The sequence below is a fragment of the Ornithorhynchus anatinus genome, chromosome 4 (assembly GCF_004115215.2).
Source record: "Ornithorhynchus anatinus isolate Pmale09 chromosome 4, mOrnAna1.pri.v4, whole genome shotgun sequence".
Lineage (NCBI taxonomy): Eukaryota > Metazoa > Chordata > Mammalia > Monotremata > Ornithorhynchidae > Ornithorhynchus > Ornithorhynchus anatinus.
This window is the reverse complement of record NC_041731.1, coordinates 27467966-27483602: the sequence shown is the minus strand read 5'-3', so window position 1 is coordinate 27483602 and position 15637 is coordinate 27467966. Positions and strand designations below refer to the sequence as shown.

At 42.3% G+C, this 15637-nt stretch overlaps 1 protein-coding gene across 2 annotated transcripts in view; it reads right to left on the bottom strand.

Annotated features, from left to right (window-relative positions):
- The window catches only part of PAPPA (pappalysin 1), a 276545-nt gene that overhangs the window by 187728 nt on the left and 73180 nt on the right, over positions 1–15637 (bottom strand). For both annotated transcript variants that reach the window (XM_029063723.2, XM_029063721.2), the window contains exon 5: positions 13080–13272. In XM_029063723.2, the coding sequence (XP_028919556.1) occupies positions 13080–13272 (193 nt within the window). The remainder of the gene's footprint in view (positions 1–13079; positions 13273–15637) is intronic.

The following is a 15637-nucleotide window of genomic DNA, read 5'->3' as shown; positions in this document are numbered from 1 at the left end:
CCCACTACAGAAGGATAGGATGAAACTATATAACCATTTAACTAAAAAAAGACCCCTATCGGTGGAAATCTGGCTCCCTAGTATTTTCCTTATCCAGGAGTCTCTGGCATGGAGGGAAAAACCATAAATTTCACACTTATTTTGGGGGTCCTTTTCACTGAATCTATATGGAAAATTTTTTCTTGAGTCAGATTTCCCTTCTTCCTTCCCCCAGGTTTTCTCCTTAACACAGAAAGCACACAGATGACAACTGTAAAATGCATTTCTTGGTGAATGGATGACAACTAATTTCCAAGGGTGCTTGCACAGAATCGAAAGCTGTTACTAATGAACAGACAAATCTAAAAGTTAGGTACCAACTTTTTCAGGGGAGATCCAAGCCCACCAAGGGCCACTAGAATCCTCTTTTTGGGCTGAGCCAGAATCTGACAGTCCAGGATTGGATGGAATATTTCAGTGGCTTTGTGCCTTTAGCTGCCTGGATTTAATCAATCTCTCATTTGCCACTAAAGCCTCAGTGATCCTGCTTATTCTCCAGGGGTAATTACCTCAGGGGAGAGCCAGGGGGAAATCCTTTTCTTTTCTTGATACAAAACCAACCACTGTACAAACCCAGGCAAGGAAAAGTCTGAAGAACTAACGTGCAGGTTCTTAAGCCAAGCAGCTGAATGACCTTTTTCTTGCCCATATCCTTGGGGGAGAGTGGAAAGTACCTTCTTCCTGACAGTGCTTTCGAAGATTCTTCCCAAAGAGATTCCAACAGTCAGAAAGCATGTTGGATGAGGACAGCTCCAGAGTGGCCAAATTTCCATAATTAGGGCTCCTTTTTCTTTCAAATCATCAAATAGCAGCTATACAATTTCATAATAGGCTGCCATGGTGGAAAAAAGCTGTGGTGCTGCTCTATCGAGAGGACTGTTCGAGGAAGGGACTCATCTACAGGCATTCAGCACTGGAGCATTGCTCTTCCCTACACCCATGAGTCCCTTACCCCTGCCAGAGTGTCTGAGAGGAGAGGGAAGCTTGATTCTGCTCAGAGTTTGCAAAGCCACTTGCTGCTCCCACAAACTCAGCTTTGAGGGATAAGTCTGTACAGTTTATTTGCAGTCCATAGGTCATGTTCAAGCTCAACAGAGATAACCCAGAGCAAAAGGGTCAGAATGCAAAGAGTGGTGGATGCAGGCCAGAAGAGCTTGCAGGACCTTAAGCTGGGAGTAGGAAAACATCAGTGCAGCACACCAATTCCCCAAAGCACCTCCAGTGTTGTCCCCATCAATCAAACCCTGGTATTTATTGAGAGTTTACTGTGTGCAGAGCACTGTACTAAGTACTTGCAGTGGATTTTAAAGCAAGATATGCAGGAAAAACACACCATCCCAAATCTCCTAGCCTACATCAGGCTCTTCACATCTTCCTAAGGCACCTATCGGTAGGGGCTGAGAAGAGGACATCAGCAGCAACAGCCATTGCTGTCATAATAAACTAAACATCTATTTTACTGAGTTGAAGAGGAAGCAATTTTCATTCCCTACTCATCTTCCCTGTAGTCCCCATTTCCCAGTCTCTGCAGCAACCATGACGTTACAAGGAGCCAAGTTTTGTCCTGTGACAATGCCTGCTCACACAAATTCTCTGGATATAGGAGCTAGTTTATCCTAGCATTATTTGAGCAGTGTTTTTGACACCTGGCTTTGCTGTCCCCCAAGAAAACAAGATAACATCAGTAATATCAGAAAGGCATGCTGAGATGGCTTAGGATGACATGGGTTCCTGTGTTGGCCCAAAGAAAGTAGTCGCAATGAACATCGGATATCATAAAATCAGTAGACATTTGACTGAAGAGTGCTATTTCCACATTTTTCAGATTTCTGGTTGGTCACATACTGCATAACTTTCAAGCCCTGACCACAGTCCTCAGACTGCAGCCCATGCATATCAACCCATGGCCACATGAATGGCTGAGTGATGACCACAAGATTGTATAAGCTGTGGAGACAGGGGCTGGTCAGATTTTATGCAGTATTGGCCATTTCCTTCTTTCTCTTTCTCCCATAGTTAGGCTATGAGCATGTTTTGATCCTCCTAATTGGGATTTCCCATTCTGATAGCCAGAGATCCTGAGAATGGCAGCAACTCTGGATCCAGAAACACTATTTAGTTTGCTCGCAAATATAACAATTTGTGTGATTTTGATGGCCATTGATTAGATAATTATAGGGCAGCTTTAAATTGGAGCATTTCTTCTATTATAAAGTTCATCCATGGGTTCATCCATCTATTATAAAGTTCATATTTAATATCAATGAACCCCTGCTATCTTGGAAATCCAAATCTTTTTATCAGTGCAGAGAATCTGAAACTCCCCAAGCAAAAGAAAAAGCCAAGAATGAATGAACCTGAATTTCCCAAGTGCTTCGTTTCATTCCTAATCACCACATATAGGGCAGTCAATCGATGCTATTCACCAATAACACAGACTAAGCACTTAAAATGTGTGAAGTGCTGTTTAAACTGCTGGAAGAATCCAAGGACCTCTCTTTAGAAGAGGGCCTTGGCCTACGCTATCGGCGGTGCACTGACTATTTTAGCCACTAGAGGGGCGTGGTGTTCCTTGCAGCTGTAATATACTAAGTGGACCCCCATTGGCTTGACCACCTAACTGTCCCTCCTCCTACTCTATTGCTGATGCTCCTTTGAGACCTGGGTGCAGGGCACTAAGAGCAGTCAGGTTACAACCAACCAATATCAATCAATCGATGGTATTTATTTAGCACCTTCTGTGGGTAAGGCACTGTCCTAAGGGTTTGGGAGCACTTTAAAAAAAGCAAAATTCATGTTTCCTGTCCTCAACAAGTTCACAATTTAACAAGGAATTCAGAGAGATCAAAACGATTTACAAATTGTGGGACCAGGAGAGAGGAGTATATGACAGGAAACAATACATCGATTTGAACTAGCTGAATGAATAATTTGATGTACAACTGTGATATTTGTTAAGTACTTACTATGTGCCAAGAACCATACTAAGTGCTAGGTAGATACATGATAATCAGGTTGGACACAATCCCTGCTCCATATAGGCTCACAGTCTAAATAGACAGGAGAACAGATTTATGAGAAGCAGTGTGGTCTTTGGCTTCAAAGCTCTCCATCACTTTGCCCCCTCCTACCTCCCCTCCCCTCTCTCTACTGACCATCCCATACACTCCACTCCTCTCCCGCTCACCTCCTCAAGGTCCCCTGTTCACGCCTATCCCGCCGTTGACCCCTGGCCCACATCCTACCGCTGTCCTGGAATGCCCTCCTTCCTCACATCCGCCAAACTCTCTTCCCTTCTTCAAAGCCCTACTGAGAGCTCACCTCCTCCAGGAGGTTTTCCCATACTGAGCCCCCCTTTCCCTCTGCTCCTCCCCACCCTCTGCTCTTCCCCATTCCCCTTCCCTCAGCATTGTGCTCATTTGTATATATTATTTATTACCCTATTTATTTTGTTAATGAGGTGTATATCTCCTTGATTCTATTTATCTTGATGATGTTGTCTTGTTTTTGTTTTGTTCTACTTTGCTTTGCTGTCTGTCTCCCCCGTTTAGACTGTGAGCCCATCATTGGGCAGGGATTGTCTCTATCTGTTGCTGAATTGTACATTCCAAATGCTTAGTAAAGTGCTCTGCACATAGTAAGCGTTCAATAAATACTATTGAATGAATGAATGAAAGCAGTGTGCCTAGGGGAAAGAGCATAAGCCTGGAAGTCAGAGGACCTGGGTTCTAGTTTCAACTCTGGCACTTGTCTGTTGTTTGATCTTGGGCAAGTCACTTCATTTATGTAGGCTTCAGTTACCTCATATGTAAAATGGAGATTAAGACTCTGAGCCCCATAACCAACTGATTAGTATAGTATTTGGTTCATAGAAAACCTTTAACAAATACTATAAAAAAGCAACAACAACAATGACAAAAAACAGGAACTGAATCCCCTTTTCAGAGGTAAGAAAACTGAGGCACACAAAAGCTTAGCGGCATGTCCAAGGTCACACAACTGGCAAATAGAGGAGGTGGAATAAAAACCCAGGTCCTCTGACTTCCAGGCTTGTGTTCTTCTCCCTGTGCCTGTGGCTGAGGATGGGAATAAATGTTAGGGTGAATGTTGATTTGGTGCAACTTGGGATTTGGGGAATAAACAGGGGAAGGCTTTTTGGAGGAGGCAGAACTTTAGGGGTCTTAGACATAATCATGATTGTGCTATTAGTTAAGTACTTACTATATGCCAAGCACTGTGCTAAACTATGGGGTAGATAATCAGGAGGGGCACAGTCCCTGTTCCGCATGGGGATCGCAGTCTTAGTGGGAGGCAGAATAGATCTCCACTTTACAGATGAGAAAACTGAGGCACAGCAAAGTTAAGGGACTTCCCCAAGGTCACACAGCTGGCAGGGGGTGGCCCAGGATGATTAGAACCCAGAGCCTCTGACTCCCAGGCCCAAGCTCTTTCCATGACATCAGGCTATTTTGAAGATAGCTCTGGTGGATTTAAGAGGGGAAGGGAGTTCCAGGCTAGGAAAACAGCATGAGTGAGGAGCTGAAGAATGTGAGTTGTGGTCACCAGTTAGCCCCTGCAAGTCCAAGGCAGGTCTAGTTTCTTCCAAGCCCTCAAGTTTGGGTTGGAACTGGTCCAGCCTGATTCTGTTCAGAGAGATTCACACAAGTCCCTGCAGACTTCCAGTCCAAAAGACTTCAGGGATATGAGTGGGTTCTGTATTTCCTCTGGTGGGATAGGGTTCCTGTCCCACATGGGGTTCATGCTCTTATCCCCATTTTACAGATGAGGTAACTGAGGCACAGATCCACGAGCTAAGCAACCAGCAGTAATGGGTTACCAGCAGTAACGGGTTACCAGCAGTAACGAGGAAAGCGGAAGGAACTGAATGAGTCTCCCTAATTTCCCCAAGGCCATGCACAAGATCATTAAAACCCAAGGGCTATCCAGCCTTTGATACTGTTTTTGGTAATGTTAATTTAATAATAATAACAATAAAAGTAATTGTGATATTTGTTAAGTGCCAGAAACTGTACTAAGCACTAGGATAGACACAGGTAATTGGGTTGGACACAGTCCCTGTCTCACATGGGGCTCATAGGCTTAATCCCCATTTTACAGATGAGGTAACAGGCAAAGAAAAGCAAAGTGACTTGGAGTCAGGTATGGTTTCCCACCTGAATGCCTATTTTAGAGATTGGGGATGGGCCACCTAATCCACTAACTATCCTCCTCTACATCCAGAATGTCTCCTGCAACGATCCAGTACTTGTCCACCAACTTGGTCAAACCCCTTATGATTCCTGTGACATGCCTTCATAAGTACCTGGGGAACAGAGCCTATTAAGTAGCAGCATTGTTAAAACTTACTCCAGATTAAAAACAAATGTTTTCATTTGCTCTCACTAGGCAGGAGAGTTTTTAAAAAAACTATTGACTTTCTTAAGAATTTAAAATGATCATGGGCACTTAATAAGACAAATTCCACTTCATTTTAGATAATCCTGGAAAAATCCATTTACTCAAATTAATTACACATCACACAGCCATGAAAATAAATAATGAACCATGAGCATCAAGCTCAGATACATTTCTGATCAATGGTGGGTTTCCAAAACTGAAAAGATAATAATAATAATAATAATAATAGTACTGGTATTTGTTAAGTGCTTACTATGTGTCAAGCACCATTCTACATGCTGGGGTAGATACAATGTAATCAAGTTGTACCACATGGGGCTCAGAGTCTTAATCCCCATTTTAGAGATGAGGTAACTGAGGCACAGAGAATTTAAGTGACTTGCCTAAAGTCACACAGCTGACAAGTGGCGGAGCCAGGATTAGAACCCATGAACTCTGATTCTGAAGCCCATGCTCTTTCTGCTAAGCCACACGGCTTCTAAGAGATGAAGGGATATGTTGACAACTGTCAAACTAAGGACTAAATAAAATTATGGCACTTGTTAAGCACTTACTATGTGCCAAGTACTGTTCTAAGTGCTGGGGTAAATAGAAGTTAATTAGGTTGGACCCGTTTCCTGTCCCACATGGGATTCACACTCTTATTCCCATTTTACAGGTGAGGAAACTGAGGCACAGAGAAGTTAAGTGACTTGCCCAAGGTCACAGCAGACATGTAGGAGAGGTGAGATTAGAACCCAGATCCTTCTGACTCCCAGGTCCATGCTCTATCTACTAAGCCACGCTGCTTTTCTAAAGAAGTTACATGGTCTCATGCAAACTACCACTACACTGCTGAAGGGTATTCATGTAACTCCCTTTATTTCCACAAAGAGGGTCTCTTCAGTTCTCAGATGTTAAAGGTGCCTGGATCTGATGGCATTTGGGCAGAAATCTGCAAGCAAGGAGTTTTTAATCCTTAGGTGCCTGTACAGATTCTTCTACAACATATGAATCCCGGAAGCTCAATACTATTGACTGATTGTATTCCATGATGGTATGGTTCATTGAACCAAAGTTGAAAATGCCCTACCTTCCTCTTTCCCCATCCCATTTGGAGTGAAGAAGGATTTGGAGGCTAGCTTGTCCTGTTCAGCCTATCCTCTGGCACCATACTTGAGGATGCAATGAAGACCTGGAAGCTAGAGTTGACTCCAATTCAACAGGCTATGAGCATCTTTGAAAATCTTTGACACAGTCCAAGAACCACTGTATTTTAATGACTGGAGGATGAGTGAGCTAAAGTGGTGTAATGGAAAAAGAATGATACTAGGAGTCAGAAGAATTGGGTTCTAGTCCAACTTTCACCAATAACCTACTGGGAGCCCACAGGCAAATCACTCTCCCATTATGGCCTAGTGGAAATAAAATTTAAAAATAAAATAAATGATGGTATTTGTTAAGCGCTTACTATGTGTAAAGCACTGTTCTAAGCGCTGGGGGATACAAGATGATCAGGTTGTCCCACGTGGGGCTCGCAGCTTTAATCCCCATTTTACAGATGAAGTAACTGAGGCACAGAGAAGCCAAGTGACTTACCCAAAGTCACACAACTGGCAAGCAGCAGAGCCGGGATTAGAACCCACGACCTCTGACTCCCAAGCCCAGGCTCTTTCCACTGAGTCACGCTGCTTCCCATGGGAAGCATGAGAAGAGCATGGGACTGAGAGTCAGGAGACCAGGGTGCTAGGTCCTGCTTCTACAATTGTCTGCTGTGTGGCTTCGGAGAAGTCACTCATAAATTCTTCTGGGCTTCAGATTTCTCATTTATAAAATGGGGATTTTTTTTTCTCTTTCCTTCTTAGACTGTGAGCCCCATGTGGGTCAGACATTGGGTCACATCTGATTACTCCGTATCTACCCAGGGCTTGGCACATAGTAAGTGCTTAATAAATGGCATCATTATTATTATTACCTCTCTGGGCCTCAACGTCCTTAACTGTAAAACAAGGGTGACAATGTCTGCCACTGTTGCAATGATAAAATCAAAATACTAATGTGAAGGCTGCTTTCCCTAGCTGTAATATACGTTAATGTCTCCTCTGCTAGACTGTAAGCTCCTTGAGCACCGGGAAATTGCCTACCAGCTTTATTGTAATGTACTCTCTGAGGTATTTAGTACCATGCTCTGTACACAGTAAGTGTTCAATAAATACCATTGATTGATTAATTTGGAAAAAATGAAATGTGCTATATGAATTAATATTATTATTATTATGACTGCTCTTGAGAAACATGCATTAAAAAAGGTGATTATGAGTCACTTTGCAATCAGTCCAGTACTACTGACTGACAGTACGCCTCAAGTTCATGATTCACCTTGTTCCTGGAAAGCCTTATATGTCACAAAGGTTTTCACTGGCAACACAGAACTTAGTGCTTTTACTGAATTAGTCTACCATGGCAGTGAACTATCAGTCAATCAATCATATTTAATGAGTGCTTAGTGCGTACAGAGCACTGTACTAAGCCCTTGGGAGAGTACAATATAACAGAGTTGGTAGACAGTTTCCATGCTCTCAACGAGCTTAAAGTCTAGAGGATGAGCTTATAGTCTAAAGGATTATCTAACGACACACAAATAGACAAATTAGAAACATGACATCTATAGTGTTATGTGGCAATTAGACATACTTCATGTCAAACTGATCATTTCCAAACCTGTAGTGGTATCCAACTTTAATCATAGATATATTTAGGGATTGTCTCTGTTGCTAAATTGTACTTTTCAAGGGCTGAGTACAGTGCTCTGCACACAGAAAGCACTCAATAAATATGACCGAATGAATGAATGAATCCAGTTTATTGAGTTATTTCACCAGCATCCTTTATTTTCTTTCTGCTCCCATTTATAATTACATTTTGCCTGTCTCCCATATTATACTATAAGCTCCTTGAAAGCAGGAAACATGTGTCTTGCTCTTATGGTAGCAGACCTATGTCTTCTGGGAAGCAGCATGACGTAGTAGATAGAGCACGGGCCTGAGACTCAGAAGGTCATGGGTTCTAATCCTGGCTCTGCCACTTGACTGCTGTGTGACCTTGGACAAGTCATTTCACTTATCTGGGCCTCAGTTCCCGCATCTGGAAAATGGGGATTAAGATTGTGAGCCCCACATGGGACAGGGACTGTGTCCAACCCAATTTGCTTGTATCCACCCCAGGGCTTAGTACAGTGTCTGGCACAAAGTAAGCACTTAACAAATATCATTAGTATTATTATCATTATTATTAGGTCTTAGTAAGGAATCAATAAATAATATTGATAGATCAATCATCAGCCATCTTTAGTCCCTAATTTGGGGATAGGATTCATAACAATAATGTCCTAAAACCCAACCATACTTTCATTCAATAGTATTTATTGAGTGCTTACTATGTGCAGAGCAGTGTACTAAGAGCTTGGAATGTACAAATCAGCAACAGATAGAGACAGTCCCTGCCCTTTGACGGGCTTACAGTCTAATCGGGGGAGACAGCCAGACAAGAACAACTCAGAATTGAGGCATTGCTCTCGGCAAAACAAACCATGCCAAGTAGGGCATGTTTGGCAAATGGACAATAGCAGGATGCCCAAGTTGATGCTGTATGGTGAACTGATCGGGGGGCACTGGGAAAAGCAAACAATTTTAGGGCACAGTGAAGGACAGTCTCAAGCAGTGTGCCTTCACAGAGATAAAAAAACTGCAATACTCTGAACTTTGTTCCCCTCTGAGAAGTTTCACAAAGATCCAAGTATGAAGAGATAGCCTCAAAAACAGAGACAAGCTCCTCAGACAGAAAATGCCTCAGCACTACCTCTGTGCTCACATCACATAGAAAGGCTGTATCATAAGAGAAGCAGCGTGGCTCAGTGGAAAGAGCCCGGGCTTGGGAGTCAGAGTTCATGGGTTTGAATCCCGACTCTGACACTTGTCAGCTGTGTGACTGTGGGTAAGTCACTTAACTTCTCTGTGCCTCAGTTCCCTCATCTGTAAAATGGGGATGAACTGTGAGTCTCACGTGGGACAACCTGATTACCCTGTGTCTACCCCAGCGCTTATGACAGTGCTCTGCACATAGTAAGCACTTAACAAATACCAACATCATTATGTAATAATATTTTTTATGGAATTTTTAAAGCACTTACTATGTGCCAGTTGATGTATTTGGTGATGGGGTAGATACAAAATAATCAAGTTGGACACAGTCCCTGATTCACCTGGGGCTTTATTGTCCTCTAGAATGTAAGCTCCATGTGGATAGGGAATGTATCTACCAATTCTGTTGTATTGTACTCTCTCAAGTGCTTAGTACAGTGCTAGGAAAATAGAAAGCTCTCAGTTCAATTTATTGCTTGGTATTTGTTAAGCACTTTCTATTTGCCAAGCACTGTTCTAAACACTGGGGTAAATACAGGCAGATCAGACACAGTCCCTGCCCCACATGGGACCTATGGTCTAAGGGGGAGGGAGAACAGGTATTTTTATCCCCATTTTAAAAATAAACTTATTGAAGCACAGAGAAGTTGAGTGATTTGCTCAGAGTCACCCAGCAGGCAAGAGGCGAAGCTGGTATTAGAACCAAGGTCCTCTGACTTCGAGGCCCATGCTCTTTCTACTAGGCTACAGTGCTTCAGCCACATTCACCCACAAGGACAGGAATTTACCCTCATCTTCAAATTTGGATAGCTCTCTTTATATATTTTAAGCTTGTTGTGGCAGGGAATGTCACTGTTTATTGTTGTAATGTACTTTCCCAAGCGCTTAGTACAGTGCTCTGCACACAGTAAGCGCTCAATAAATACAATTGAATGAATGAATGAATGAGAGGTAGGAGGAAGCAAAAATATCTAGGAGGGGGAGCACTGTTAATGCAGATAGAGCCAATGCAAGTTTTGAGACCAAACCACATTTTTATGATCTTAGTTACTGTTTTTAAAAGTATTTGCAGAGATTAATAAATCTACATGTATGAATGGTAACTTACTATATTTTTATATGCAATGTGCTTAATATATTGGTATTTATTTTCAACATTCTATTACGTTAAGGGACATGCTTCTTTTAACTATCAGGTATGGACTACTTAGTTGTTAACCTTCATTAGATATGTTTCTAAAATGTCAGTATTAATTTAACATATGATAACTCTGTTGTGAAATTTTAGCTATAACAGAATAGCTATTGTAGGCTACTTAAGTACCCACTGACTATGGGTTATTAAAAACATATTGATTGAGGTTTAAGAAACTATGTAATAGAGACATATCTCATTACACAACAATTAACCCTCCAGTATGTTTTTTAACAGTCAGATGGTATTTATTTAATGTACAATAACTGCCTTATGAAATACAAATTGAATACATATACAGAAAACTTCGTTTACAAAATTTCTTTTTTAAAAAGGGAATACAGGCCAAAAATTGACCAAAAGTCTGATACATCTCATCACCACAGAAAAAATAAATAAATCTCCAGACCACTGGAAAGACAATTTTTAAGTGTCATATGAGGTTTTCCATACCCAACTCCTAGGAAAATCAGCCGGCATGGCTCTGAAAACAGGCTGGAAAGTGAAGCTATTTCAATGACTGCCACAGAGGTAGGGGCAACGTTACCCATTCAGGTGTTGGCTTGTGCATAGAAAATAGAAGCTTTCATAGTACACAGAAAACCACAGAGACCTGAATCATCTCTTGACTTGTGGGAGTTAACACTGTAAAGCCTGATTTTCCTTCAGCTCATTTCTTTCCATTTACATCTTTTACACCACTCTCCACAGTGGAGGTTTGTAGGGGGTCCCCTGGTCCCACCCACCACTCATTCCATGGCCCCCAAATGGCAAATGTGTGGGTATACATTCAGACACCTAATAAACGGAATATGCAGAAATGCAAATTGTGTGCATAGAATTTTCCATAAAATAAAGAAATCAATCAGAGGTGTTTATTGAGCACTTACTGACTGTGTGCAGAACAATGTTCTAAGAGTTTGGGAGAGTTCAGTGTAGTAAGACACGATTTCTGTCCTCAACCCAAATAATGTGTTTACCAGTCTTAAAATTTCTTCAACAAGGAAAACCTCTTAGAAGGGAAATTGAAAATTACTGACATAAAGTACAGAATCTAAATCTAAAAAGGAGCTTGTGCCATTGAGAAACATTTTATAAGGTATAAAGTCTCCAGGGTACTATTTACCTATATTTTTTAACTGGCCCTTTTTAAGTGCTTACTGTTTGTCAAACACTGTTTCACCTCACTTGGGACAATGGGAAAAGGAAAAAAACTATTATTATTACTGGTAATAATAAAAATAATGGCATTTGTTAAGCACTTAGCACTTACGGTATACCAGGCACTGTACTAAGTGCTAGGGTGGATACAAGCAAATCCTCTTGGACACAGTCTCCTGTCCCACATGGGGTTCACAGTCTCAATCCCCATTTTATAGATGGGGTCACTGAGGCACAGAGGAAGGGAAGTGACTTGCCCAAGATCACACAACAGACAAGTGGCAGAGCCAGAATTAGAACCCATGACCATCTGACTCCCAGGCCCATGCTCAGTCCACTATGCCATGCTTGGATTAGATCCTCAGTGAGAGAGTTACACTACCAACAGGAACTCAATTCATAGTACCAACCAGAGCTTCCATTTTATAGCACTATTTTAAATGAGAATTCAGAGCCTATTTCCTAGTTTGCTTTTATCTAATCCTCCTGATGCTGACAGATAACAGTGGGAAATGGAATAACTGTCACCAACTTCATCATCATCATCATTATCATCAACAATGGTACTTATTGAGTGTTTATTGTGTGCAGAGCATTATACGAAGCACTAGGGAGATCACAGTACAACAGACTTGGTAGATATGTTCCTTGCCCACATTGATCTTACAGTTTAAAGAGATCTGGAGCTGAACCATGATCCTTGGATTTGGCTCAGATCCAGAACATGGAAATTCAGTTTGCTACATTCTCTTCCTAAATCACCTCAACTGGTCTGACAACTGATTAATCTATTTTACAGCAACCAAAGCACTGCCAGTGCCTATACATGTGCAGTAGACCTCTACAGTGCCTCAGATATTAAATTGCACTTTGGTTGAGTCATAAAGAGGCCCCGGGTCTGGGATGGGTGCACAGTGTGATGACTCATCCTTTCTTAAACAAATCAACAAGGTATTTATGTTTCACCCCTTCAAATAGACACGGTTGGGGTCTTCTCTGCTACATTTCTCTGGGACAGGGAAAGTTTGCTGAGCAGATGGAGGGTCTCAGAGTGTTTCACACTGACTCTTTTTTCTTAGGGTTGGAGAATGGTTAGCCAGCTGAAGCAGAAAAGGATGTGGGAATTTTCATTCTCACGGGGAAAGTTGATAGGTCTTTTTAAACTAAGGGACCAGCCTATTCAACCCTGGGAGGTCTGATAGCTGCCAGAGGACACAGAGTTAACACATCGGTAGTCAGGGAGGATAACAGATCAGGGAGGACAAGGCAGAGAGGAATTACTCTAGATAATTGCTACCTCCCACACGCCAACCTTTCCTCCCTTATAACGAGCCGAGTGATGATAGTGTGCCAGGGACCCTGCTCACCTTTCAAAGAAATGGCCATCGATGGGCGGGAACCACTCCAGGGTGACTGACGTTGGTATCCGATCGACAATCTGCGGGGCTAGGGCAATGGGTGCAGGCTTCTTGGCCGGCTGCCAGCTTTGATACACCAGATCCAAATAGCAGTGCATTCTCGCGACTTGATTGGGCGTGAAGGAATCAGTACAGTCATCATCTGCAAACCAGCAAAGGGGAAAGATAAGAACAGGGGAGGTAATGAGGGAGGGAAGGAGGAAAGTAGGAGAAGGAGAACGTGAGAATTATGACATTGTCTGGTATGGGAGCGTGAGTGCCCGATCTCTTGCCAGTGCCCAGGACAACCTCTCCCATCTCTTGTAAATTAACGGTCTGTGAACAACTTAGTTCAGTCATCACTCCTGGAGATAGGTGAAAGGAAACTGGAGGATGTGCGTGGGAACTATGTGGAGGTTATGGCAAGGTTGATGGAGGTGATGGGGAGGCAGAAGTTGTAACATATTCTCACTCAAACCTAGGTCTGCACTTAGGTCTGTGTCCCTGTGATAGAGAGGCCGTAGCAACCAATGGAAGTCGATGGGAGGAGCTTAAACTCTTATTTTCTAATGGTATGCCAAGTCTTTTCCTCACTTCCTTTTTTCTGCTTTCTCTTCTCCAATAGTTCATTTCCACTTTTTTACCAAGTTTGTTCACAGACTAGAAGATTACTCCCCCTCAGCAACTTCAGTCCATAGCTCCTAAAAAGGCAAGGATTTGCTGAAAGGAGACTAATAATAATAATAATGTTGGTATTTGTTAAGCGCTTACAAGACTAGAATGTACTGAGTCAGATTCTTCCAGCAGCATGGCCTAGTGGAAAGAGTCTGGGCCTGGGAGTTAAAGGACCTGGATTCTAATCTCTGCTCTGCCACTTGCCTGCTGTGTGACCTTGGGCAAGTCATTTAACTTCTCTGTGCCTCAATTCCCTCATCTGCAAAATGGGGATTCAATACCTATTCTCCTTCCTACTTAGACTGTGAGCTCCCGGTGGGACCTGATTAACCCAGTGGTTAGAACAGTGGTTGGCACAGAGCAAGCACTTACAAATACCATTTAATATTACTTCCTGGAAAGGAAGTTCAGTCCCTTTGGAAACTGCACTGATTCTTTCTGGGTGCAAGGGAGGGTGCCATTTAGAGTCTAGAGGCTCAAAAGGACCCTTGCAACCTTTAAAGGTGCCTACATGTTGCTTTGGAGGATTCTGGCTATAGGGCAAAAAGAATAACTCAGCAACACAAAATTACACTTCCACAGGACTATATACATTGGTCTCAAAGTCCCTTACTTATCAACTGGGTGACTTTGGTCAAGTCAATTACCTTTTTTGAGCCTCAGTTACCTCATCTCTAAAATGGGGATTAAGACTGTAAGCCCCAGCTGGGACAACCTAATTACCTTGTATCTACCCCAGCGCTTAGAATATTGCTTGGCACATAGTAAGTGCTTAACAAATACCATCATCCTCATCACCATCATTACAGGTAGTAAAGTCTTAACAAGTCCATGACCTCAAGGATGAAACCAAAGTCCAGGAGTGATTAGAAAAATGCACTTTGTTGTAGCTAGATCACATTGCCCATATCTTCCAGCACCTTTGAGCCACTAATTTATCAATCTTCACAGCATCTCTGTGCAACGGGAAAGTACCATTATTTTTACAGTGCCTGCATTTACGGACTGGAAATTTAAGGTATGGAGGTGAGACTTGCTTGAGTTTTTTTGTTTAATAGATGGCAAATCCTGGCATGGACCCAGGGCAGTCACTCTTGACACAGGACTTTAATTTCTCTCATGCCAGACAGTCTCTTCAATGACCTAAGAATATGCCCCGAGGAAAAAACAAACACCTAACCTCCCACCTGTCCCTGCATCTTTGTGCTGGAGTAGGAACACAAGAAGACTGTTTAAAATTGAAATGGAGCAAACTATCATTCCAAAAGGAACTTGGTTAGGCCAAATGCAGATGGGATTGAGAGGGAAGTGTGACCATCTTCAGTAGGCTCTTAAAATTACTTATAGTCAATTCCATGATGGAACAAGCATTTTCTTAAGAAACAAAAATCAGTATGGGAAGGTGCAGTGAGTTTGGAAATATCTAGGAGATCCTGTCCATTATCTCAAAACCTGCCCTGTGAGTATGGAAGCAGTCTCAGGTTTCTTCAATAGTTATTGACTGTCTGCCCTCAAGCGTCCTGTAAAAGTCATAAATATTCTGTGAGGAAGCCTGAGAATGCATGATGGCATTTAATAGCTCCCATAAAAGAATAATAAAATACATAAGGATAGACCCCTGAGACAGTTGGAAAGTAGGAAGGCTTCCTGGTAGGAATATAGGAGTTTGATATCACTGCATAATAATAATGACAATAATAATGATGGTATTTGTTAAGGGCTTACTATGAGCCAGGCACTGTATTAAGTGCTGAGGTGGATACAAGCAAATCGAGTTGGACACAGTCTCTTGTCCCACGTGGGGCTCACAGTCTCAATCCCCATTTTCCAGATGATATAACTGAGGCCCAGAG